This window comes from Triturus cristatus, chromosome 4_1 (genome assembly GCF_964204655.1).
Source record: "Triturus cristatus chromosome 4_1, aTriCri1.1, whole genome shotgun sequence".
Lineage (NCBI taxonomy): Eukaryota > Metazoa > Chordata > Amphibia > Caudata > Salamandridae > Triturus > Triturus cristatus.
The window spans coordinates 517,619,194-517,645,338 of NC_140585.1; the positions used below are offsets into that span (position 1 = coordinate 517,619,194).

At 43.1% G+C, this 26,145-nt stretch overlaps 1 protein-coding gene across 3 annotated transcripts in view; it reads right to left on the bottom strand.

Annotated features, from left to right (window-relative positions):
- Nucleotides 1–26,145, bottom strand: part of DNAI7 (dynein axonemal intermediate chain 7) — a 543,004-nt gene that overhangs the window by 472,419 nt on the left and 44,440 nt on the right. For all 3 annotated transcript variants that reach the window (XM_085652767.1, XM_085652765.1, XM_085652766.1), the window contains exon 2: nt 5,952–6,057. In XM_085652767.1, the coding sequence (XP_085508893.1) occupies nt 5,952–6,057 (106 nt within the window). The remainder of the gene's footprint in view (nt 1–5,951; nt 6,058–26,145) is intronic.

The following is a 26,145-nucleotide window of genomic DNA, read 5'->3' on the forward strand; positions in this document are numbered from 1 at the left end:
ATGGATCTTCTTCAAATAGCCTTGGAGAACAATTATTTTTTATATAGGGACTCCTTTTATTTACAAATCAAAGGCGTCTCTATGGGCGCTGGTTTCTCTCCAAATTTTGCCATTCTCTATGTCTATAACTTGGAGAAAACCCATATTCTCACTAACAACAATCCATTTCTAAATTGAATTTCCCATTGGCGTCGCTATATCGACGATATTTCGGTCTTTTGGAGAGGCACAACAGAGAACCTTGACCAATTCATGCTGTGGTTAAATCAATCTCAACAACATCTTAATTTTACCTGTGAGGTAAAAAACAATGACCTCCCCTTTTTGGATGTTACAATTCATGCTGAGGATGGCAAATTTTGTACCCGCCTTTACCGTAAGCCCACCGAACGCAACACTCTTCTCCAATACTCTAGTTATCATCCCCGTGCACTCCGTGATGGTCTTTCGTATGGACAGTTCTTACGCATCCGCAGGAACTGTAAGTGGCGTAAGGATTATTTCTTCGAATCGGATGTCTTAATAAAAAAACTCACAGATAGAGGATATCCCAAACACCTATTGAACAGAGCTCACAAAAGAGCTTGGTATTGTCCACATGAAACACTACTCACCCCACATCCCACCCTAACTATGTCCAGAATTCCATTTGTCTCTAAGTTTAGTCCATGCAGCCACTTGGTTTCGAAAATCATCAAACGCAATTGGTCCTTACTCAGACATCTAGACATTTTCAAGGAACCACCCATGTTTTCATATCAGCGGGGTAAGAATCTGGCCACACATTTGGTACATGCCATTACATGGCCCACCAAAATCAGTGTGACTAACACCCTCACTGCCTCTTGGGGCCTTCCCCCGATCATTGGACACTACAAATGTCAAACCTGTTCAGTTTGTGATCTGACACAAAATACCAAGGAGTTTAAAAGTGTTAACAAAACTTACACGCTCAAAACCTTTACCAACTATAGGCCCCAGAATGTGATCTATGCAATTAAGTGCCCATGCAATCTCATATACATTGGCCAAACGACTCAGATGATCAAGCAGAGGATTATTCAACATAAGAGTCGCATACATTGCAAAACACTGACTGCTCCCTTGGTAACCCATTTTCTAGAAAAAGACCATAGTGCGACTGACTTGGTTTGGCAAGTGATAGATCAGCCTACACTTCCTCGTCGTGGTGGCAATATTAAAACACTATTGAACAAAAGTGAATGCAAGTGGATGACCATCTGTAACTCGGTTTACTCTGGATTAAATACAATCGATGAATGGAACAGTACCATCTAACTCTAATCTACTTGCTGTTGTTTCTGTCAACTTTGAACCCTGCTCTGATTATGTCCTAGGCATTTTGCCACCCATTGATGATGATTTAATGACTGTCCTTTCAATAATGCCCCTCTACCCTTCCTTGTTCTCCTTTTTCTTTTATACATGAATATGTCATTGTTTATTCAAATTGTTATTTATGTATTATTGAGACCAGCATTTTGCTTCGATTCCCTATTTTTCCACTGTGACTTCCACGATTCATGTTATTGTATAGTGCCTTTAAATATGATGACCCATGTTTATTTGATCATTTTCTGCGAGCTAACTTACTCCTTATGGTTGACTGTAATTACTTTGTCTGTAATACAACCCCTTCTTGCCTCCTTCTCTTCCCTCCCACCCATGCCTTCCTATTCCTTCTTTCCTCTCCCTGTCCTTTTGGCTATACCAATATTTGATTTTATGCAACTGTGCATTGTACAATTTATACGATCATCGCGCACTTTTTTGTCATCCTTTACAAATGTAATCTAATGATATGGGTTTACATGCGGTCATTGTGGTCTTTTGCCAATGTTAATTTCTCTTTCATAATATTATTTATGGTGAAGAGCCGTTATCGTTGATTGCCCTTTTTATAATTCCGAGTTCATTATTAAGAACATTATTCAATTATCCATAGCGCAATGTTGTATATTGAATTCTCCTCTTTCCTCATCCTTTGTTTCCTGTCCTTGTCCTCCTTTAGTGTTTCCTATCTCTTCCCTGTACGCGCATGCCCCTTCACGTCATTACCTAGCCCCTCCCACCTTCCCTTCACTTCCTGGTTTCACCTCTGCTTGTCTCCCTGAATTCGTTGGACTCCGGCTGATTCAGACGCCTCGTCTCTATTCAATAGGTAGGTCCGCTGCAGTTTCATCCCCTCTACCCCCTTTCATTTTCCCCACCTTGGATTCTAATGGCCCCCTTAACCCCCCCCCCTCTTTTTTTTTAAATTTTAGATTTTCCAAAGTTCCGCGTTTCGCTCGCACTTGGAACACGCATTGATTCAGGTAGACATTAGTCATATCGTTTTCTTTTCCCTTCATGCCTTGTCCATCGTTGTTTACCACCCCCCTATTTCTTTTAGACTTCCCCCCTATTTGGATTCATTCCTGCATTGACGCCATCACGGGCTCATTTACACTGGCTTAATCCTTCAGGTAATACCAGCCTAGTTCATACCCCGTCCTTTCATCTTAAACATGCACCAACTACGTTCTTTTGACACCGGGTGTTGATATATTTTTCTGCTTAAATTCAATACATTACTCGTCCACTAGCTACTTCTTCCTTTTCACTCTTTTCTCCCATTGGCTCTACAATTCCATTTCACGCCTATTCAATCTGCCTTTCCTTTTTTGTATCTTAACCCCTCCCCCCCGTTTCTTTTTCATTTTATACAGCACTGCCTGAACTTCACAACCCAGTCCTGATAATGATCCCAAATTACGTGGATCGAAACGCCGTCGACTTGTCAGCTTAATTGATGGCACTACCTTGTCATATGGTTCTATGAAAAATGAGAAATATTCAATTTCATTGTTAAAACTGAGACTAGAACCTCCGATTGTATTGTATATATTCACCTTCACTTCACCTTGCGCCGTCCCCTTGCTGACTTCACTTTGTCACTTGTGTCGCTGTCCTTCAGTGTCACGTACACTTCCCAGCACCAAGTACAATTTCGGGTTGTTTTTATGCTAATTGATCCTGCTTGCAGTGCTGATATAACTAACATTTCTTTTTTGTTTGATTCAGAATCCTTAACCCTCCCTCTGTTCTCCTTTTTGTATGTATCGTATTTAATACATGATGTTTTTTTGCTAAAACAACTTTTACAGTTTGAGAGTCTTCCTTTCTTTGCTTGCAATGTTATAGACATGCATGTATAATTGCCTCTGAATGATACCGGTTGAGATCTTTTGTTGTTTTTTATTCTTTTGACCTGACAGGCCCCTTTTTCTCCATTTTTCTTTTTCACTAAGAGAAATGTACAGAAAATGTTGAATAGTGTAGCACTTAATTTCAGTTTGTTGTGCCTAACTGCTAGAAAATAGTATGTTTTTCACACAGGAAAATGTAGTGAAAGTAGCCTGTTGATATTTTTGGAGGCATCATCACACTATGGATACTGTGGTGGTTACCCCCAGCTACAGATTGACTCTGATATGAGGGGGGGGAAGTGTTCCATGGTCTCCACATGTGGGTGGCAATATTCTACATTTATGCCTAACAATGAAGCACCTACAATACCGAACCAGCAACTGCGACACTGGATGGCAGGTCCTAGACAGCTCTCTGAATTCAAATGCCTGTTGACCACCATGGACGACACTAAGGGAGTTGTATTTAAATTGAATAAGGTTTTGTCAGGCCGCAACAATGGAATAATACGAGGAAATGGAAAGAGATGACAAGAATTACCATGTCTTATGAGACACTGGAAAACCTCTAGCAAGACATGCCTTCATTAACATTACATCATAATGCGAAAAGTGTTTTTACAGCTCTTCTAGGCCACAGTGTGGACGGTACACTCTTTCTCTGCACTCACTGCGATTTTTTTTTTTACTTTGCATTGCTCAGCTCCTGCATAGGTAGTATGTTTGAAGGCAGGGCAACTTACTAACCAAAGTGAACTCTCTTTTTGCCACTTCTGCCATCATTTTGGTATTTCAGACTTTGCTCAATATGATACGCCACACTCCTCTTTCATCTGATAGTCTCGGATTAGGTGAATTTTCACCGGAGTCAAACCCAAAAACAAGCCTAGGTCCCAATGTTTGGTCCTTTGCAATAGCTGCTGGAATTCCCACAGCTGTCTTCTTGGCCTGCTTGAGTTTTTATATTACTCTCAAGGGGCACAGCACAAGCATGTTCCCCTTTAATTGACCTCTGCTTCAGTGCTGCTTATCCCCAAAAGAGGAGTTCCAGCAACTGAATGTGAGTGTGCCAATTTCCTCACTATTGAACAGTGCACTCAGTCAAGTTGACTTTCTTGTGTCGTAGTCTAGTTTTAACCGGCTGGGCAAACACATGATGACAGCTTGGAAGGCTAAAGAGCTGAACAGGTCGATAAAAAATCAGCATCTAATTCTAATACACTGAGTGATGAAGCGTCAGGCTCAACTGAAATCCATTGAACAAAAACAAACAAGGGTTGCTTGTTAACCAAGACAGTGTACTAGAATCTCTGTGTAGTAATGTGGGGGGAGAAATATGATATAACCAGGATTTATTCATTACGAACGAACAGGACCTCAGCCAGCTTTATCTCCTCTCACTAACTGCCCACCGAGTCCTCACACCAGCATTCCAGAATATGGAACCAGGCCCCTGATGTGCATGATGAAGATACCATACACCCTCTCCCACAAACAACACACATAAAATAATAAATCCAATATACAAAAAAAACTAAGATGCGAACATACAATAAATGTGAAAATACTGAGATAACCAAAAATGAATCAATCATACATGGTCTTTCAAATACAAAGGTCTTCTTCCTTCCCAATGACTTTTCCTCAGAGAGGCCTGAGAATCCAGGGAGCCTTCAAGAAGATTTTTCTTTGAGGATCTTGATGTTCCCACAGCAGTTTTACAAGAACCCACAATTCTACTTAAATTCCAAATCCTATTATCTCTAATTTAACAGCATTCTTGAATACCTATCACCCTCACAGTTTTAGTGAACTTTGAACTATTTTTAGTTTGGAAGCTTAACCTTGAGCCAAACAACAACCTGCACTTCCGTTCTTTTAACTCTTTTCCGATCCTGAATCTCACACGTCCTTTTAAATGTTACATTCCTCTCTTATCCATCACCACATCCTCACTAACCATTTGTTTTTCAAAACAGCTTCTTCTTTCATTAGACCAACTTGGACACCTACACAGTTGGGTTTCCTTCCTTTAAAGAGGTCAAAAGGAGTAGCACCTGTCGTGGAATAAGAGGTCACTCTATACACTCTCACTTTCCTCATTGGCCTCGAGATGGTAAAGAGCAGTTCTTCTATGTACAATACTTTTATTAGACAAAAAGTCTTCCATCCTTTTCGAAGTAAGCTGCACTCCGCTATCCATCAGTAAAGAAGAAAGGAAACTCTAAAACAGCTCACTAAGGAAACAAATGACGTTGCAGGTTTCAATGGAATTTACAATTGTCACCTCTGCCCAGACATGGGTACCGTGCACACTGTGTCACTGGAACCAAGCTGTACCCGGCTGATGAGTCCATAACTAGGATGACACCGGTCCTGGGTTGCTTGTGTTCCAGTTCAGGGAGGACCTGGCTTGGTTGTTCGGGTTGGACTATTCCTTTTGGAGCAGGGTCAAGACAGACTTGCATATAGCTGGGGCCCAAATGAGGTGGCATGGTGTGCAAAATAACTATGGGTCAGGATGCGGCCCGAGTGATTACCAGTGGCTGAGAAAATTATAGCATTCTATCCATGACTGTTTTATATACTTGCAGGAAAAACAAAACACCCTCATAAACTGAATCCCACCAAACAGTAAGTGGCTGAGAATGAAAGGTAATACTGGTCATGCAGCATAGGTGTTTCCACTCCTCAGAGGTCTATACAATTAACTGGACACGTAATGCAAAAGCAGAACACTACCTTCTTCCTTGAGCCTTCTTTCCTCCTCTTCTTTTAGTAGTTTTAGTCGCTCTGCTTTACTTAGTTTACCCTTTTTCTTTGAACCAGCTGAAGTGCCTTTAGACGACTTAATGTGGTTGCAGGAGAGAAAAAACATTATCTCAGCCAATATACTTTTACATCGTTTTACACAATAAAGAATGCATTATTATTGGAAATAAAATGCTAACATTGACAGACTCACACTTTACCATGTGTTCCTATTGTTATCCGACTTGTATTTCTATGGCTGTCAACTTTATTTATTTACTTTTTTCTATAGTTCAAATTCCACCTATGCACAAGACGCATATAGTGATACAATAACTTAGTACTGCAATAACAGGCGTAGAAGAAGCAATTGAACTGAAACAGAGGTACACAATTAGCAGACAGGGAGTGACAAGGCTTAGGTAATATATTTACTTTTTTCTATTGGTCAGATTTCTCGCAGCTGTTATCATACTGGTAAATTACTAAATCTTCTACTGCTAATTAAACAGAAATGATAAGCTTTGAGTCTCTGAGCTCCTGGAAAGTCTCCAAGTAGGTCAACATCAAAACTGAAGAGAATGGGCACCTGAGTAGAGGCTTGAGATACACCATATGCTTAGTGGTGACTGCCAACTTCAGCGAGTGGAGGGGCGGGAAAATGAGTGGTGGGTGGGTGAATGGTTTCATAAAATCAAAACAATTAGGTAAATAAAATTATAATGTACTTACCGTGGTTGCTGCTGCGTCATCCTCGCTCTGGTCTGCTTCCCTCGTAACTCCAGGGCCCCAGCTAACTCTCTTAACCAATCCTGGCGCTTCTCTCACAGCATCAGAGCAGTGCCAGAATTGGTTGGGAGCGGCCTCTATCAACGCTCACAAGAGCAATGGAGGCTTTTGCTGTCTCTAACTCAGCTGCCTTAAGACAGCTGGGTTAGAGAGGTTTAAAGTGCGCCTGTGTGGCTGGCTGTCACAAGACGGCCCGCCAACCAGGCATGCTCACTTTAAACAAGTGTATAAGGCAGCCCACCCTCCTCCCTGCTGCCATTCAGCAGCGGCCCTGCCCTGACACTCCGTTCGGGATGGGGTGACGAAAAATAAAATAGTAATGAATTAACTTTGTTATCATTTTATTTTTCCATCTTGGGGGGCATTTCAGTGGGGCGACGCTCAGCCACTATAACGGAGGAGCCGCCCCTGTATATGCATACGAGTAGGATCAGAGACAGATTAACCTTTTTTTATCTACTGAGATGAACTATTTCAATATTGTTTCACCAATACGCCTTTCGGTTTTAAGGGTGGCTAAGAGGGTTTGGTGCTCACCAGTGTCAACTGCTGATTTAGTATCCATTAGGAGGAAAAGACAAGAATGGTCTTTATCAAAACTTAAAATTGTGTTTTTTTTCTCTCCCCTGTTGTTTCCTACAAAGTCCTCTCCTGGTGCTGCTCACTAAGGTTTGACTCCATCATCATTGAATCGCACAAATGTCACAAGTTGTTCATTCCACCCAGCATTGGTGCTTATTCTTACCCCTCGTATGTTGATGGAAGGACGTTTTTTCTATATTCAACCAATAGTGATAATATATACTCTGGACATATATTAACTAAAAATGTATTGATGTAAGTTTGGACCCACATTTTATACAATGCATCAATCTTCATTTTGTGTTAACTTGTGTTACTATTTTGTCTCATCCTTATTAAAACTTAACAAAACAAAGAAGTCATCTAACTCCAAAAACGTTGCTGATTCTTTGCCAGGGCCAAACCTGAAACCAGACTGTAACATGGCAAGGAGCTCACCATCTTGGATTTTTTATTTATTATGATGCAACACATTTCTCAATGATCTTTAAGATTAATCAAAGGCTAGAGATGGTACTACAGATTTACTACAAATGGGTCTCACGTCTATTTTTAAGGAGTGATCTAATGTGTGCAGCATGTATACATTGCAAAACGATGCACGTTTGAAGTGGAGAGTCTAAAATAGCCAGCCAGTGTTGGAGCAAAGCGTGAGCTAATTTTCTGGCAAGAGTGGGTGGGATGGGATTTTCAGAGCATAAAGAAGGCTTAGTGAGCGACAGCCACGAGAAAGTCTTTCACAGAATTTGAAGTACATCTAGGGGACACTTAGGAGTGCATTTGAGATGTAGGAGCCTCTGCGGTTATACTAACTAGTTTTTCCCTAATATCCCTAATTTTGTCTGAGTTACAGAGTTCCTCTCTAGCTTAGGTGATTTCCTTCCAAAAGAGGAAAGTAAATTCATTGAATCTAGATTTACGTGGTCCTACAGAGGAGGAGTTATTGGAATGTGCCTTGATGCTCTTCATGCACAGGACAAAAAGGTGGGGCATAGGCAAGAGTTTGCTGATATCCAATGAGGAGCCGGTGTCAATTAGCTAGCATGTAATTGAGAACATCTCCAAAACTATTTCTGAAGTCCTCTCTTCTGTTCTCCTATGCTTCTCTCCTTCTCCTTCTGCACTCTAACCGTACCAACATTTACAGGCTAATAAATAAAGTCATAATCTCTGTCCTTCCATAAAGTTGCTTCTGGCAATTGTAATACATTGTTCGGTGTGCAGCGCCTGGAGAGGTTGAAGAAATGATAAAAATGCGGATTTGGAACTTGAGTTCTGAATGCACATAGTCAGATTTAATTTAAAAATGAACAGAAGTCTTCGAAAAATATTATGTGCACCTCGCTGAGAAAAGATGCAATCGGTAGTGCCAGACTTTTGTACATATTCAGACTCTACATCTTCAAGGTTATTTTAATGGTTCTTAAGCTAAATACTCCATTCAACAAGCCTCTGACAAATGGCTAATATATAAATAAGCAAGTGGTAAGATCTAAAGAATTCCAGCTAATTATAAAATATCCCACATAATCAATTCTATAAAATACAATATAGCAATGAAACTATGGAATAATGATTCCAACAATGAATGTGTCAGAATAATGCAGATGATAATCAGTGGTGACCATGAAGGCACAAACTATTGTTCTGTGAACCTCAGTCCTCATATCCTGTGCTAGCTCCAGATTGGATGCAGGAAGTCACATAATTAAACACCAAATTGTGACCAGATTGTGACACAAAATTACACAAAGAGAGTTTAATGATGTCAGCAGAGGGCCTCGGTCTTGGAGGCAGAACTGGAGGAACCCCGCCATCCTCTAGACCTCAAGTTTTGAGCAGTTTAACGAAGAAGCTTGTGAATCCAGTGCTTTGTACTGTATGCTGCACGACCCCAACTGGAAAGGGACAGCAGAATTATTTCTGTAATCAGGAGCACAACAGTGCTTTTTAATACATGGCATAAATTTAGGCCTGGGCGGTGAACTGCGCTCCATTCACGGAGTTTGCAGAGTTTTCCGCACTCAATGGAGTATGCATAGTTGCGAAAAACTGTATTCCGCATAGTGTAGCGGAGTTTTTTTTCTCGCTCGCCAACATCAAGTTGACAAACACGAGCGAGGAAAATCCTCCTCCCGGCAAGATTTCTCAACACGGGTGGTCGGATTTCTCAATGCGGGCGGTCGCGGATGCTCGCGACTGCTTGCATTGAGAAACCTTCTGCTGCGTTGAGAAAGCAGCCACTCGAATAGAAAATCTACTTGAGAGGCAGAAAAGAAGCAGCGCCCTCTTGTGCTGCGCATGGTGCAGTTCGCGCTGATTTTAAAGTGCGGGACACTTGAAAATCAACGCGACCTGCGTGATCAAACATACTCCACCGCTTCCAGGACTCGGCGTAGCACGGCAGACTTTTTTGGTCACAAGGCCTACATAAAATGTGTGCATGCACCTGGACAAAAGGCCACGGTCAGCCCGTTCTGACATTGGATCAGTTTGGTGACTTGACACACAGTTCTTATAGAAGACTGATAAATGTTTAAGAAAGGCATTTAAAAGCATAAGCAGCTGCAAAGGGACAATGCTTTTTTGGGCTATGGCAAACCTTACATTTTTAGATAAATTCATCACCTTCAGCAATCTATTTGTAATTTCTGGACTTTTTCCCAATATCTTATAGGAAATATTATGAATGCCTACTTTGTACCCATTGTTAAGGCATGTCTAGGATTCAGGTTCTATCCCTCGTTACAGGGCTGTCTTGCTCGCTCTGCTCAGTAACTTGATGACCATGAGGATTATTGTTAAATCTCACCACAAGGAACATCCTGTCGGAGGTACCCAACCGATTCATCTTTATGAGCTAGTTCAAGCGCACCACTATTTTCCATTAGAGTCAAGTACAAGGCAGTACTGAAAAGAGCAGATGATTTTCATAAGCTCCAACACTCCTGAAATTTACTGGTCACAAAATACTTTGTTTTTACTTGTCTTGCACTTACCTAGCGCATTCTCCCACTCTAATCTCTGGCAAAATCGCCGCGCAGCCGATATTAACGCTGCCACGGCACAGTGATTTTAGCCGCCATGCCTCCTCCTCAGCCCACAGGCCACGCCCACGGCCCTGAGGCCACGCCCCCCTCTCATATACATATAATGTGCCTTCCCCGGACGCGCAGCGGATGCGCGCAACGGGGGCGCCGCCTGCGCGCCGAAGGCGCGCCAAAGGCAAGCCCGTCTGCGCCCGTCCGCTGCCGGCCGGGGCAAGGGGCCACCCCCCCTGTCCGATCGCCCTACCGGGCCAGAACTCATAGCCCTCACTCCCTCCTCCAACTAAAGAAGGAAGCTGCTCCACCCTGTCTCCACGCCTGGGATCCATCCTTACAACATCCCGCTTGCAACTAGTGTGGATTTCATTTCTCACCCCACGCAAAAATGGAACCCACACAATACTCCATGCTCTTGCTCAACTGCAGATCCCTCCCCAAGCACACCACGGAAATCTCTCTACTGATAGAGGATGCAAACCCGGACATCCTCTTCCTCACAGAGACTTGGTTGCATGAACACTCGGAACCTGATTAGGTACAAACTCTCCCACACGGATACCAAATACTCCACCATGACCGCAAAACAGGAATCAGCAAAGGACTAGCAGTGATTCACAAGATAGGCTATGAAATTACTAGCACCCCCGTTCGTGTTCCAGATAGTGAATGCCTCCCCTTCACTATAAAATTCAGCCCCACCAATACGTTCTCAGGTATGCTTATATACCGCCCACCCGGGACGCAAGGACAATTTCTCTCTAACCTTGCCCCAACAGCTGCAAACCTCTCACTTAGCTCCCCTAACTTCACGCTCCTGGGTGACCTCAACACTCACCTTGATGACCCTAACGACTCAAACGCTAGAGAACTATCCTCCAGTCTAGGTGCCCTCGAACTACAGCAACTAGTCCTCGGGTTCCACCCACCTAAAGGGTCATCTTTTGGACCCCATATTCAGCAACTGCCCGAACCTACAAGTTGGAAACCCTTCACCCCTTCCCTGGACTCATCACTTCCTCATCCCTTTCACATGGACCCTCCCCAACCACCCCTTACTTAAACCCATGACTGTCCAAAAGTCACGTAACTGGTCCAAACTTCCCCAGCCGAAATGGCGGGAGAACCTTGATCTAACCGTACCCACCAAAACCTCCAACCCTATAGAGGGCAACGAGAACTACAACAGCTGGATTACCAATTCTCTAGATCTGGTACTTCCATTTAAACGCACCCATCCCAAGCGGGGGAACCCGACCGCCCTGTGGTACACTACTGACCTCCGAGACGCCAAACGCAACTGTAAAAGAATTGAGAGAAAATGGCGTCTCGACTACTTACCAACGGACAAAACAGCTTATAAAGCAGCTATCAAAAGCTACAAATCCAGCATTAAATTAGCGCAGGCAAAATATTTTGAGGAAAAAATTGACAAGGCAGCCTCTAAGCCCAAGGAGATCTATTGGATAGCAAAATCCCTCCTTCAACTACCCGAGACACCAAAGGAGCACAGTAACACCCAGGTCCACTGTGATGAGCTAGCGGACTTCTTTTACCGCAAAATAGAAATCATTAATTCCTCTTTCTCTGCCCAGCTGCCCTGTAGACCCAGGTTCTGCGGCAGCACTACCCGTCTCCCTCACATATATCCCGCCCTTTGATCTCAGCCATGTAGAAAGTATTATGCAACAGGTCAAATCAGGATCACCCACTGACCCGGCCCCTCCGCGAGTTCTCACCCCGATCACCAGTCAGATCTCACCCACCATTCGGGACCTGCTTAATTCCTCTCTCCACGCTGGCATCTTCCCGCCTTTATGGAAGAGAGCAATGGTCAAGGCTTTATTAAAGAAACCTAGCCTCGATCAAAACAATCCTTCCAACTATAGACCTATCTCTCTGCTACCCTGGCTCAGCAAACTACTAGAGAAATATGTCAACTCAGTCCTGACACACTTCTTGGAATCAAACGACATACTTGATTCCTCACAGACGGGCTTTCAGCCCCTTCACGGAACCGAAACAGCCTTGGTCGCAGTGACGGAGGAGGCAAGAAGGATCTTAGACAGCGGTGGGTCATCGGCCATCGTTCTACTCGACCTTAGTGCCGCCTTCGACACTGTAAACCACAACATTCTTCTCCACCATCTCAGTAGGATAGGAATCTCGGGAGCGGCACTCACCTGGCTGAGATCCTTTCTCACAGATCGATCTTTTCAGGTATTTGAGAAAGATTTCACCTCCTCCAGCAAACCCCTGAACTGTGGGGTGCCCCAGGGCTCCTCCCTGAGCCCCACCCTTTTTAATGTTTACCTTAGCCCTTTGGCTGATGTCGTCTGCCCCTTTGGAGTGAAAATTATCACCTATGCGGACGACACACAGCTGGTAGTGGCGTTGGACCCCCCTCTCAATTCCCACCACAGCCTATACAAATGTTTGGAAGCAGTCGCCGCTTGGATGTCGGCCTCCTGCTTAAAACTAAACGGGTAGAAAACAGATATTATGCTCTTGGGAAATACCATCACCAAATCTATCGACTCCATCTGGCCCCTTTGCCTAGGCTGTCCCCCCGAACACAAAGAACAAATCAAAAGTCTTGGCATTTGGCTGGATAGAACACTCAATTTTAACTACCAGGCAACTAAGCTTGCTGCCACATGCTTCGGGCTCCTGAGGCTACTTCGCAAAATCCTCCCCCTTCTCCCGTTCCACTCAAGACGGATCATGGTCCAAGGGCTGATTCTATCTCGCCTTGACTGCGGAAATGCCCTATACCTTGGGGCCCCACAGTCCACGCTCAATAGACTTCAAATTGACCAAAACTGTGCCGCCAGGACCCTCCTCGATATCCCGCGACGAGTCTCAGTCAAAGCTCGACTGAAAGATCTCCACTGGCTTCCTGTGAAATCGAGGATTGAATTCAAGGCCATGTGTATTGCCCATCGCTCCTACTGGGGAACAGGCCCTGCTATCAACCGCCCCCTGGTAAATGCCTATCATCCCAATCGTCTCCTCAGATCCGGGACATCTTATCTCACCACAGTGCCCCGAATCAAGAGAGCCAGGTGTGGAGGCCGGTCGCTCTCCTACAACCTAGCCAAGATCTGGAACACTCTCCCCCTCTCAATCAGATCAGAACCTAAACTACTTACCTTCCGAAAGCTCCTTAAAACCTGGCTTTTTAATAAATCATCTTTTTAATAAATCATCTTAATAATTCGTTTAAGTCTAGCGTACTCCGCCTAGCCCAACCTCTGCAGCGCTGGGACGCCCCAGGGTAGCCATCGCGCTTTATAAATTATCTTTTCATTTCATTTCATTTCAAGCTTGAACACACAGGTCTCTATCACAGTAGCCAAAGAGGGGTAGATAATATTTCAACCTGTTAAAATCCGGTACCACAGGGTTTGCAATTTACAGGGTGCGATAAATTCATCCTATACAAGAATGTACCCGTTGGTCCCATTTTAGCTACACCTGAATACACAATGGTAGATTATTTTTGCACAAAGGATATATAGCTTAAAAGTTTTCTAATATAGTAAATAAAAACTAACTTCCATACCTTTTTACCTTTCTGTGGATGATGAAACATGGAAAGACAACAGAAAGAAATAAGGAAACACCTGAATATTTAAATTAAATAAAGCATAATGATAAACATACTTAAGATGGTAGACATAGACGATTTATAGTAACTGTATTATCATTCAGTAATGACATTGTTGAGTTCCGATTACAATGATGAACCACGAAGCAAAGCGTCAGTAGTTTGCTAATACCACCAGAAACCAAGGTAACTTGTGCCTCTGATGTACGTTACCCAAGGTGTTATATTACATGTTTAATTTTCATTTGGTTGGTATGAGCAAAGCACTTTTTCTACAAGACAAGTATATTTCACTGAAGGGAGTCAGAGAGATAGTGCCTATACCTAATATTTGTCAGCAGTCTACCCTATATAATCACACAAGGCTGCTAAACTGCACCCATCGGTCCTCAGACTGTTCTAGGCAAACTTTGCTAAGTTTCATGAAAGCAATGTTTTCTAAATTAAGAAAGAAAAGCCTTGGCTATCAAAAAGAAATGATGCACAGTTATTCATAAATTCTGAAGGGGTTACATTGTATTGTAAAAGAGCATTTTGTTTGAAGCTCAGGCAGGGTCGCGCCACGACACAATATAGTCCCAGGCACTAAAACAAGAGTGGCACCAATCAGTGAATTAGACTCCCAAAAAAGTGGCCCATGTTTGCACATACGGCAGTTTTGAGCTTGTAAAGACAATCTTTATATGTGTTTTGCAACATAAGGAAGACGGCATGGATGTGAACTTGCTGCAGGCAATCTTTATTTTAATGCCTGGGTTATCAACAGTAAAACCCGGCCCAGAAGACCATTGAACAGGTCCCAAACAACCAAAAAATGGCCGACACACTGACCGGTCAGACCAGCCTGTCGGGCACCACCTTATTGTCCAATTGGCCAGTCCGAACCCTGAGCTCAGGATATTCTAACTCGCCTTATATTTTTAGTGTTCAAAAGTTTTAATTGGTTGTTTTCCAACAATGAATACACGAAACATACATAATATAATGTAAGACACAATACTACTAATAAACTATACAAAGTATGCACCTTAATCTAAAATATACAAATTATGCACATTAATCTAAACTATAATATAAAGCAAAATAAAAATCCACATCTAACAACACTACAGGAAAACTTCTACTTAGTTATTGCAATGACATAGTACATATGGTTCCCTATTTAAAGGAAATAGGTAGCAGTCATGTGTAGGTACGGCTATGGAGCGCCCCTAAATCTCCCTATCTCCCTGGACCTCAGTTCATGGCCGTTTGTGCGATTCAAAATATGTATCAAGGCTATCCTACATGTGTCTGAGGGGGGGTTTCCATGGTGAGTGTTGGAGGGCGAACAAACAGTTGCGAACTTCTGGCAGAAATGAACCCCCTACCGATCAATAAAACAGCAATCCCGTCCAATTGTGTTCTGCTTTACCAGTCCTGCTTTCCTACTGAACCAACATGTGAATATTGAATGAATATTATAAAAGGAATGATCAGTGGTGCCTTAAACGTGCCATTGAATCGGAATCTTCAACCACTGCATCTTTCTTCTCTGATCCGACGCAACAATGTGCTTTATTTGCCTACTAGAAGTTAACCCAAATAAATGCAATTTAAAAACAAATTTCTGCCCAGAACTACTCATTGTAAACGTTATGACATATGACAGTACTGATAAGACTGAAATCACAATGCAATAGTCTATTATGTACCTTTTACAGAGAGGGAATATCATATCGATGTCCTCAAAAATACTAAATAAAAGCTAGCAACCATACCTTTTTACCTTTCTTTGGCTGATAAGAGTAGTTAAAGGACACAAAGAAGAACAGAAACAAATTAAAAAGCATGAAAGACACTTAAGCAAATTAAGCATAAAAAAGAATAAATATTATATATAGTACTTTGTAAAAAAAAAAACATGGATGGAAAATTTGTCAGTAAATGTCAAGAATTATAAATGGAAAGGCCACAAACTGTCACTTTCTCACATCATCATGCATCTTTCTCTGATCTTGCACATCAAGTGGTCTCGCTGCCATGAAATGTGTTACATAAGTACTGTGCACTCTTTGGGTATACGTCATTTTCATGTGTACTGTTTGTCAGTCAAGCTAAATTTTTTTGTTGTTTAGTTCTTGTGAATGGTGCAGGGAACTTGATTCTCGCATTTAATGAAAGCCATGACAGTGTTTTCACAGCAGATTATGTGGGAAGGCAGCATGGGTTTAAGAACAATTTGGGGCCGTGTTGTACATAGGAAGCCCTGTTCCTACTTGCACCACGACACACCTTTAACTAGGTACACCAAGCACAAAGGGGGACAGTGCGCCCTCCTATAGATAATGCTCAGTCACTAGGGGGGATGCAAAGTCATGCCTGCCCTGGGGAAAGCGCATTTGTGAAAGTAGTAAGTAATTTGTATTAACCGTGCGATTACTTAAAATCTTTAACGTATAAAAACACATAATCAACACCCCACCGCCCTAGCTCACGCCACCCTCACAGCCTCCCATCCCTTGAAGTGAAAACGCTCCGTGCTTGCAAGTACACCAATTATTGCTTGGACCCTTCTTAGCCTTAAAGCGGGATAATACATTTTCATTGCGCTAACTCTCCCTTAAAAATGGATTAAAAGGTGTAAATTCTTTATCATTGAGTTAGAGGTTTGCTTCTGTTCTGCGAGCATTGCCAGGGGGCCTGTTAAAAGTTCAGTAGGTTCTAATCTCCACCTTCCCGGCCTCCCATCCCTTAATTACCTAAAACCCCCTGAACTGGCTATGACCCCTTCTAATGGTGAGACCCTTTATTACCATAGGTGGTGTTTTCATTACTCTAAAATCAATTGAGAGAGAGGCGTCATTACCTTCGAGAGGGTGAACAATATATATTTCACAAACATTTCCCCCATGACGTTAGGGTTCATAAATTCTAATCCCAGACTAGAACTGTGTTAAGGGTTGCCAGGAGTCTTTCTTACATGTGGGCACTCAGCCACAGTTCGGTGCCCTCTCCGGGCATGCTAAGCAGTACTCAACCTTCTGGGTCTGGGCTAGTCAGTTGTTTTCTCTTACTGTGATTGCTGTCGTAATAACGTTGCTGCCCTTTATAATAGCCCCGTGGCCTCTTTGTAGAGTTCCAAATGTACGCACTGCTGGGCCCCACTGCTTCCTTTGTGGTTGAGTTATCAGTGTGGTTGTCCCTCAATTTGATTACATGCTTGGCCTACTTGAACTGCAAGCGCACCGACAAATTTTGTTCTTGATTGATACCGACCCTAGATTCTGACATCTGTAGCTGGGCATCAAGTGCAATTCTGATTACTGAAAAGCACCAAACTGAGGCCTCAATTAAATTTACCGGCTCTTGCGAGTCAGCAGGTGTTTGTTTCTGAAAAGCACCAATCTGAGTATTTGTGAAAGTAGGGAGATCCCCCTGCAGGCAGATCCAATGAGTGACTACATTTGACTCTAGGGGATGTTTGGGGCGTCCATGGAACCCCATTTCATAGGGTGCCTGGGGGAGGAGGGTTTGCGGTGAGTGCAATGACAATGCATGCCTCCTGACAACCTTTTGCAAACAGTAGGTTTGATGCATTGCATTTCTTAGGCAACCTTTAGCAAAATAATCTGCTAACTGATGGATGCTTTGCAGAGGGTGAGTGTGCAGCATATAGTTTCCCTTGGACACCCAAACAGCTAATGCCAGCAAAGCAAACATTTGTGCTACAGCAGGATTTACTGATATTGGCTGCACTCATGTACACATAGTGACCTCAGTTAGACAGGAAGAAGTGTGCTGAAACCACAAAGTGAAACACACTCTACATGTACAAATGTTGTGTGATGTGGAAATGTGTATACTGAATTATTGTGTTAGATGCTCTGGACAAAACCACAATGTTATGATCCTGACGAGAAGCAACATTAATCATTCTGTGGTAACACATCACCCTTAGGGTACATGGCAGACAAATCAATCTTTCATCATCAACATTACAGTGCATTATGATTGTTGTAGTACAATCTCAACACGTCAGCAGTATCATTGGATAGGCTAATATGGCTTCCTTAAATCACATTCATATCTAGGTGAACTGTTTGGATTACAGGCAAAGTTAAAGCTGTTGAGCTTCTGGCTGGGCTGCTTTACCACCATGCTTGGCTGAGACAAACCACAGACACCACATGCCGATGATGCCAATATCCAACGGAAGACATCAGTCATATTGCCTGTCTATGCCCAGTACTGAATGCAGAGGAAAAGACACTTCTGAAACCACACTTTTTGAGGAGCGGAATCCGTACGGATCAATAGGCAGTAATTGCCTGCTAACACGGAGATGACGTTGTGCTCTGCGGGAAATATTTGAGGTTTATGTCAGTGGAAGAAAGAAAACTGACTAAGCAAGACTCACAGTAACAGGATATACCTTTGCCTGCTGATAGGCTGCCTGCCCCATGCTACATTTTGCCATTTCTCTTGAAATTTGCGAAAAACAATTAGCACTTTATCGTCAAAGCACTGATTGCACTGATTGCACTTTGATCTACGGACAGGCTTTAACCTTTTTAAGCTAATGCACTTTTCTCATTTCATCCATCTACTAGGCAATATGCAATAACAATGTATTATGTTCTCATACCACATGCATACTGACAGTATCTAGTTCAAATGTCCCTTTCCATGTTGTCATGTGCAATTGCAATCTGCAATTTATTTAGTTAGCCTAAGATACATTGAGTATTATAGCACATTTTTAGTTGCTAGCTCCCTGCCCAAATTTGTCTTTCTATCGTAGCCCGCCCAACCATCAGGCATGTGTATGCAACAAATGTAAGTCCATGTTTAAGTTACATGACGTTGTAGGGAACTGGGCTCAGGAATCTCATAGTTAGCTGTTGTTTCCCGTCCTGAATTTTAATCTTTTTCTGCTTCTAGACATGTGCTAAGCACATTTATGTAACAAATGTAAGGACATCTTAAGACAAACATTTGTAGCGGGCCATGGGCTCGGGCTGACAAGACAAAAGCAGAGGGAAAATGTGGTCCTTTTATCGAGGTTTGTTTAACAGTGTAATGATTGTGTGTGTGCTTACTTTAAGTTTTAATTAACTGAACAATAAAATTATTAATTCATTCATTCTTTTCTATAGTCGTTAGCACAAAGACATCACATAGATTAATGTGAATATGTGTAACAAATTACATCAGCCACTCTTCGCAATGATGATAATTCTCAGTCAAGTCAACTTTTTAACAACCACAGGGGGTCGAGCCTTGCACCAAAGCAGCAGCAGCAGCACTTACCCGGCATCCAGGGCAGAGTCCCTCGAACTCCTTACACCGACGTGGCCAGTCTCCCTCGCCGCCTCCTGTCCATCGAGGCCGCTGTAGGGGGAGACTACAGCCCCCAGCAGCCACATTGGGACCCGCCCACTTCCGGCGGAAAGCGCGCCCGGAGGCGCTACATCACCAGAGGTTCCCCCCGCGTCGCGGGACGCGCGCGGGCGGCGCCGGGCTGAGCCCGGGCAGAGGGCGGGCCGTCTGTGGCCGTCAGGGGCAGGAAGAAGCAGAGCAGAGCCACGTCCCTTGTCATTGGCCTGGAGGTATCGTAAAACGCCACTACTATTAAAGTCTACTCGCCCATTTGACAGTAAGAAGTTCGGTGGAAAGACCTTATATTATTACTGAGGATATTGGTTGAGTGCTTATCCAGGAGATAGAAAGTGATAGTCCTGCTGTTATCCCATAATACGTGATCCGTGATCTTTACCCCGCGCCTACTATCCCCACTATTTGCACGGGCGGGGCTCACTTCGGGCTGTTTGACTAAGGAAGCGATCCAGCTCCTAACTGATTGTGTATTGGTCAGCTAAGTCACTATTGCTTGCTATCTATTGACCTCCTGTACAATTTTTTTTCTAATACCATCAACTAGCTGCTCTATCTGGTTCCGCATATTACTAAGTCATCATGACCAACCGTGTAACCCACACTAAGAAACCAGCGGTGGGGGGGTCAGTTAGGGGGACTTTAGACCACTTTATTACCAGGGCCGCCTCCGTCCTGGAGCAGGAGATAGCCATCACTGAGCGCCGTCTATCTATGGAGCCCCTCTTTCAAAAACGCTCGTCGCTAGGTCACATCGTAAATGTTCCTTCACCCCCTACGACCTCCTTACCTACCTCCACAATAGTCCCCACTTCTGATGCAATTTTCATCTCCCAGACCTCTGGTATCATAGACATATTACCAATGTCGAACGACACCATAGAGCACATTTCTGACACCTTATATACAACGGACAATTCAATAACGGAAAAGACCCCGATCAAAACCACAAAGAAGGTTAAAAAAAAACACGCCCCCAGCAATACCTCTTTAACTCACTCACCAACTGTACCTGACCAGACTAGACTCCGGCTGAATGCCGATGCATCACTAGCAAAGGGTCCTTTAACACGAGGGAAAGGTAAAACTCAAACGAGCAATGGGACAGGGTCACACAAAAAAGGCCAGTCCTGTAAAGGGGGAAAGTCCACTCCAACCCCATCCACCCACGATATAGGCACACAAACAGAGGAAATTGACCCAACCCCTCAAGACCAAATATTTACCCTCGGCGAGAAAATTAAGATATCAGTGGAAAGTAACGTAAAGTCATTACAGCTAGCTGTTAGCCAGGACATTGAAACAAAACTTGGGGAAATGATCTCCTTACTTTCTTCGGTTTTCGAAGATAAATTTGCCCAACTGACCAAAACGCTACTTGACGGCATAACCAAACAAAACTCCACTAATACATCGCTGGTAATCAGTCATCTTAACTCACAACCAAATCAGATTCCATCACTTCCAACTAACCACTCCAACAATCCCAGTGCAAACACTCCTACTTCCCATTCGACAACTAGACAGATGAAGACCCACGTAACAAAGGGAACTTCAAGACCACACACCGAACCTGATCCACCTCTGAGTTCTAACGCAGCCTTAAGCCAAAAAAATAGGGCAGAAAACGATACTATCCCCAACAATGATCATTTGCACTTGCCACCAGCCGCCCGGCCATATGTCCTGGTCCTGACAAATGTCCCCTTCTTACAAAAAGATTCCACCGAATCATGGGCCTCGCTAAGGAACAAGGTCACCCACTGGCTCACTAAAAACACCTGCTTCCACCCAAGACATACAAACCAGATCTTGATGGTGAGGAGAGTGGGCTGGATAGGTGACCTTAGCAAAAAAAACCCGGGTGACTGCATAGTCGTAAATTTCAGATCACCAGGCTTAGTCCGCTCCTTACTGACAATTAATTGGACAACAACATACGAAACCAACCATATTAACATGGTGTCACTTGACTATTTCTATCAAAGTGAGCAAATAAAAACTCACAACGGGAACGGGTGCATTCTTACCCAAAACCGATTCGAACAGCTCAACACACTAGAAGAAGTAGACTGACAGTTACCACCAATGAGCAACCCTGAAATCTTGATTCCAGCCCCCTCTCTGCTTCTACCAACTGCCCAAACCGAGTCACACCAAAGGGAACAACAGATCTTCGCTTTTTCAACCCACTTAACATCTATAAAACACCAAGGGATCAAACCTAATGCTGAACACATTAACACCCCCGAAACTATTCGCCAAATGACAGTGACACCTGATAGGGAGGATGACACCAGTATCAACATGGACCCTATTGCATATAACCAAAACATTGGCAGGTTAAACTCCAAACAAAAACAAACAAACTCACTTCTAAAAATAACTTTTTGGAATATATCAGGTCTTCGCTCAAAGATCCTAAACGAAGAATGGCTACAATTCATTAAAGAATCTGAAATTATCGCTCTTCAGGAGACATGGACAATAACTCCTTTACACATAAACGGCTACAAGACTTTTTTTAGCCCAGCACTCCCATCTACATCTGGGAGAGCAAAGGGTGGACTAACAATATACGTAACAAACTTAATACCATCTTTGGAGTCCCATACCCTTAAAGCCGAACCACAATATCAGATTATATGTATTACTATAAGAAGAATGCCACCTATCCTAATCATTAATTTCTATAATAATCTCCCAGAAGATAGATTTGCAGGGGTCATAAAAGAAATCCGCGTCTCCTTACACAAACAACTAACCCCCATCAAAGGCAGGGAATCAATAATAATCTGGGGGGGAGACTTTAATTCAGCACTATGTAAGAACGCCTCAAACGGTAACTGCGGCTATCTGGACCATACACAAAATAACATTCCTCACTTCTCACATTCTCACAATGGGTCCGTCCTGAATGAGAACATGATCCATCTACAATTGGCCTTTGCAAATGAATTCACTACCCCTATAACTCCCTTCGTTCCAACTTTTAATGGCCGAGGTCTATCCTCCTGCATCGACTTCATTTTAGTAGGGAATATCATCCCTAACTTGATCACTGACGTTCAGACCCACGACAACGCATACAGTGATCACTTCCCACTGACAGTCACAATCCAAACTACTGCCTCAAAAAAAAACCCAGAAACATTACTCCGTGCAGAACTTATTTCTATGCCCCGTCCAAATGGTTATGCACTGAAATGGTCAAAAATCAATCCCACTGATATCCTTGAAACTATAATCAACGCAGCCCGCCCTGCGTTTGAAGCCTGTCTAACCGAGTCAACTAACCCCGAGGAGATCGTGGCCAACTATGATCTAATAACATTACAGGTCAAGAATGCCCTGACAGTTCAATCTCGGGCACAGAAGACACCTCAGGATAAACCCAAGTTCAGGTGGTTTAATTCAGCCTGCTCAAGAGCCCATAAAACCCTAAAGATTGCCCTTAAAAAATCCCCAAGAAATGTGTCCGAAATTCTAACAGCTAGACAAAACTACAACAAGGCAGTAGCATCCAGGAAAAGAGAACTTAAAGAAGAACACTGGACTGCTTTACATAGCAGCTGCCAAAATAAAGACTCGGTAACGTTCTGGGAGATTGTAAATTCCTCTTTTCTGTCAGGACCAAAAGTAACTGGTACACTTGAGACTACCATCTCAGAACAAGAGTGGGTTAGCCACTTTTCAAAAATTTTCTCAAAGCCGGTTGGGCCCCAATCACATAACCACCACGCATCTACACCCCGAACGATCCCCCCAAACATGAACTTCGAGCTTGCAGAGGTTGAGAATGCCTTGAACGCCAGTAGATCAGGAAAGGCCCCGGGTCCTGACGCGGTCCCGATGGACCTATATAAATCAAACACCGACCTCTGGGCCCCCTTGTTACTAAATGTCCTAGACGCACTGGGTCACGTAGGACTTCCAACCTCTTGGTCTGATTCGATCTTAGTGCCCATATTTAAAAAGGGTAACAGGAACAACCCCACGTGCTATAGACCCATCTCATTATTGGATTCTTTCGGCAAGGTAGTAGGTAGAATCCTCTTAGCACGCTTACAAAATTGGGCCGAATCAAATAATACCCTATCTGACCTTCAGTTCGGGTTTAGGGAAGGTAGAGGCACCATAGAGCAGGTCCTTAACCTTACACTCCTGAGAGGGAAGTATGTCCATGTAAAGGGTGGCAGTCTTTACATGGCATACGTTGACCTATCCGCAGCTTTCGACTGCGTAGATCACATCAAGCTCTGGGCCGTAATGACACAACTAGGCATTGACCCCAATCTGGTTAATTTTATAAGGGAAATCTACTCGAATACCACTACTAGAGTAAGATATGGCATCGGGGGGCAGCTAACATCGCCATTTGCAATCGAACGAGGAGTAAGGCAAGGCTGTGTCCTGGCTCCCTTTCTCTTCAACATTTACACTAACGGACTAGAAACAGCTCTGTTAAAAGGCAGCCAGGACCAGCCGCACATCAAACAACGCCCAATCCCCGCACTCCTATATGCGGACGATGCAGTCATACTCGCCCGCACCCCCCTTGAGTTACAACGGGCCCTGATCAGATATACAGATTTCATGAAGCAACTGGATCTAAATATTAACATCAAAAAAACCTTCGTGATGGCATCAGGGAAACACCCACGCAACAAGAAAAATATTTATCTACATGACACGAAAATAGAGGACACTATCACTTATCCCTATCTAGGAGTCGTGATAGATAATAAATCTACCTGGAAAAGCGCAATAGAGAGCAGAAACTTGCAGTTTCTAAAAGCAACAACGGCCCTGAAAGCGTTCGGTCGGAGGTTGGGTAAAAGAGCATCAAAGGAAATGTTAGACATTTATAACTCAAAATGCCTCAGCACAGCTATCTACGGGGCCGGGATTTGGGGAAACGCACACGTCACTTTACTCCAAAAGACTGAAAATTCTTTTATGAAATTCCTGCTGGGAGTCCCATCGTCCACCTCAACTTTTAACATTCACTATGAACTGGGCCTTCCGTACATCACGGATGTGATACGCATGCAGCCTATCCTCCTATGGCATCGCATCTGGACGACACCAGAACTAAAATTCACCCAGGAACTCATAAATGATTGTACGAACTTGGACCACGGACTATCTATCACTTGGCTTGCTTATGTCAAAAAGTTTCTAACGGATCTAGAACTTGAGCACCTCTTTTTAAAGCCCCAAAATAATACTCTAATCCCCAGAAAAAGATTGCGAGATATCTGTCTAACTCATTTAACTGATCTGCGCCTGGCTCTTGAACTAAATAAAAACTCTGTACAACTGTTCTTCTCAATACAGACAACAGATCAGATTGAGCCATACTTGAACTCCAACCTGAGCAACTACGAGAAATTTTTACTCACCAGAATGCGACTGAACATATTCCATCGTTTAATCACTTTCCCTGGGCAAAACGACTGGAGCACCCAATTGATGCCATGCCCCTGTGACGATCTTTCCCCCCAAACTACCATTCATGTGATTATGTTTTGCAAATGTTATGCTGAGCCAAGAAAGCTATACTTGATCCCCTTTTTGAAACATTTGGGCCTAAATCAGTGTCGGCCAGCTTTCATGGCCCTCCAACTGCTAGAAACAGAATTACTAGCAAAAAATATGGCAATGTTTTTAAAATTTTGTGCACGACATAGAGCTAACCTCTAAATGAAGACCTCTGTTTAAATAACACACTGACAGATGCTCTCTGCGAACCACTTCAAACATACCCTACGATGAACTGGGATTAGCCCCCTATGCATCTTAAAATTGCTCCCGGGGGGTTTGTTTTTGCACCGTTATACATCGCCCAAACTCTCTTAATCCATTTTATTACTCTTAAATTAATGCTATACCATCTTTTTTAAATTTGCTTTTGTCATTTTGCACTTGTTCCAATTGCTTAGGCGAAACAAATTAACCTTGCAAAAATGAATCGTGTATAAATGTTAATGTACTTTTATATGTAAATACTTTTATGGTATGCAATTTCCTTACCGAATAAAGTTTGTCAATCAACAACCACAGTACTTCCATTACAACTCTAATGACTGTTACCTTGGATTCCTCCGACCTTGAGGCATCATTTTATATCTTCCACTCCAGACATGTTGAGGATGGTCATAATTGTTTCTTCCCACAGCTTGAGGTGAGCTGAGGTGGGGAACTACGACCAGTTGCCATGCCATGCTTTAGTGCTTGTGCTTGGCAACTCGCATAGGCACCTAGCATTTCAAGGGTTAGAACCTGTTTTTAATGTTCTCTACGTCATGTGGGTATGTTGATTCAGTAATGATTTTTGCCATTATCTCCCTCAGGCATGAATTTGTTTGTTTTTGGTGGCATCTTCAGCACGAGAGGGCACATTAGACAGCCATGGTTTCTTACAACCTCTTTGGCCAGGACTTCCAGCTAAGAATCCATAAACTTGTAATTAATTATTCCAGCTAAGGATCCATAAACGTGTACTTCTTTTTCCTGCCTGTGTCTATGATAGAAAGGTTAGGTAGGTTTCTAATGAGTGATGACTGAGTGATATCTGAATATAGCTGTGGATTTGGTTTGTCACTCCGACACAGGAAGAAGTTGTTGGTGTACTTTTGAAGTGTTCTAAGGTCTTTTGTGAGTTGCTCTCGGTGTTTCTGTTCTCTAGGGATTCATTTCCACACTCCGGGAACTTCCAATGCCAGGAAATAGCCACTTCCTGATGTTTCTTGAATGTGCACCTTATCAGGTGACTTATTCA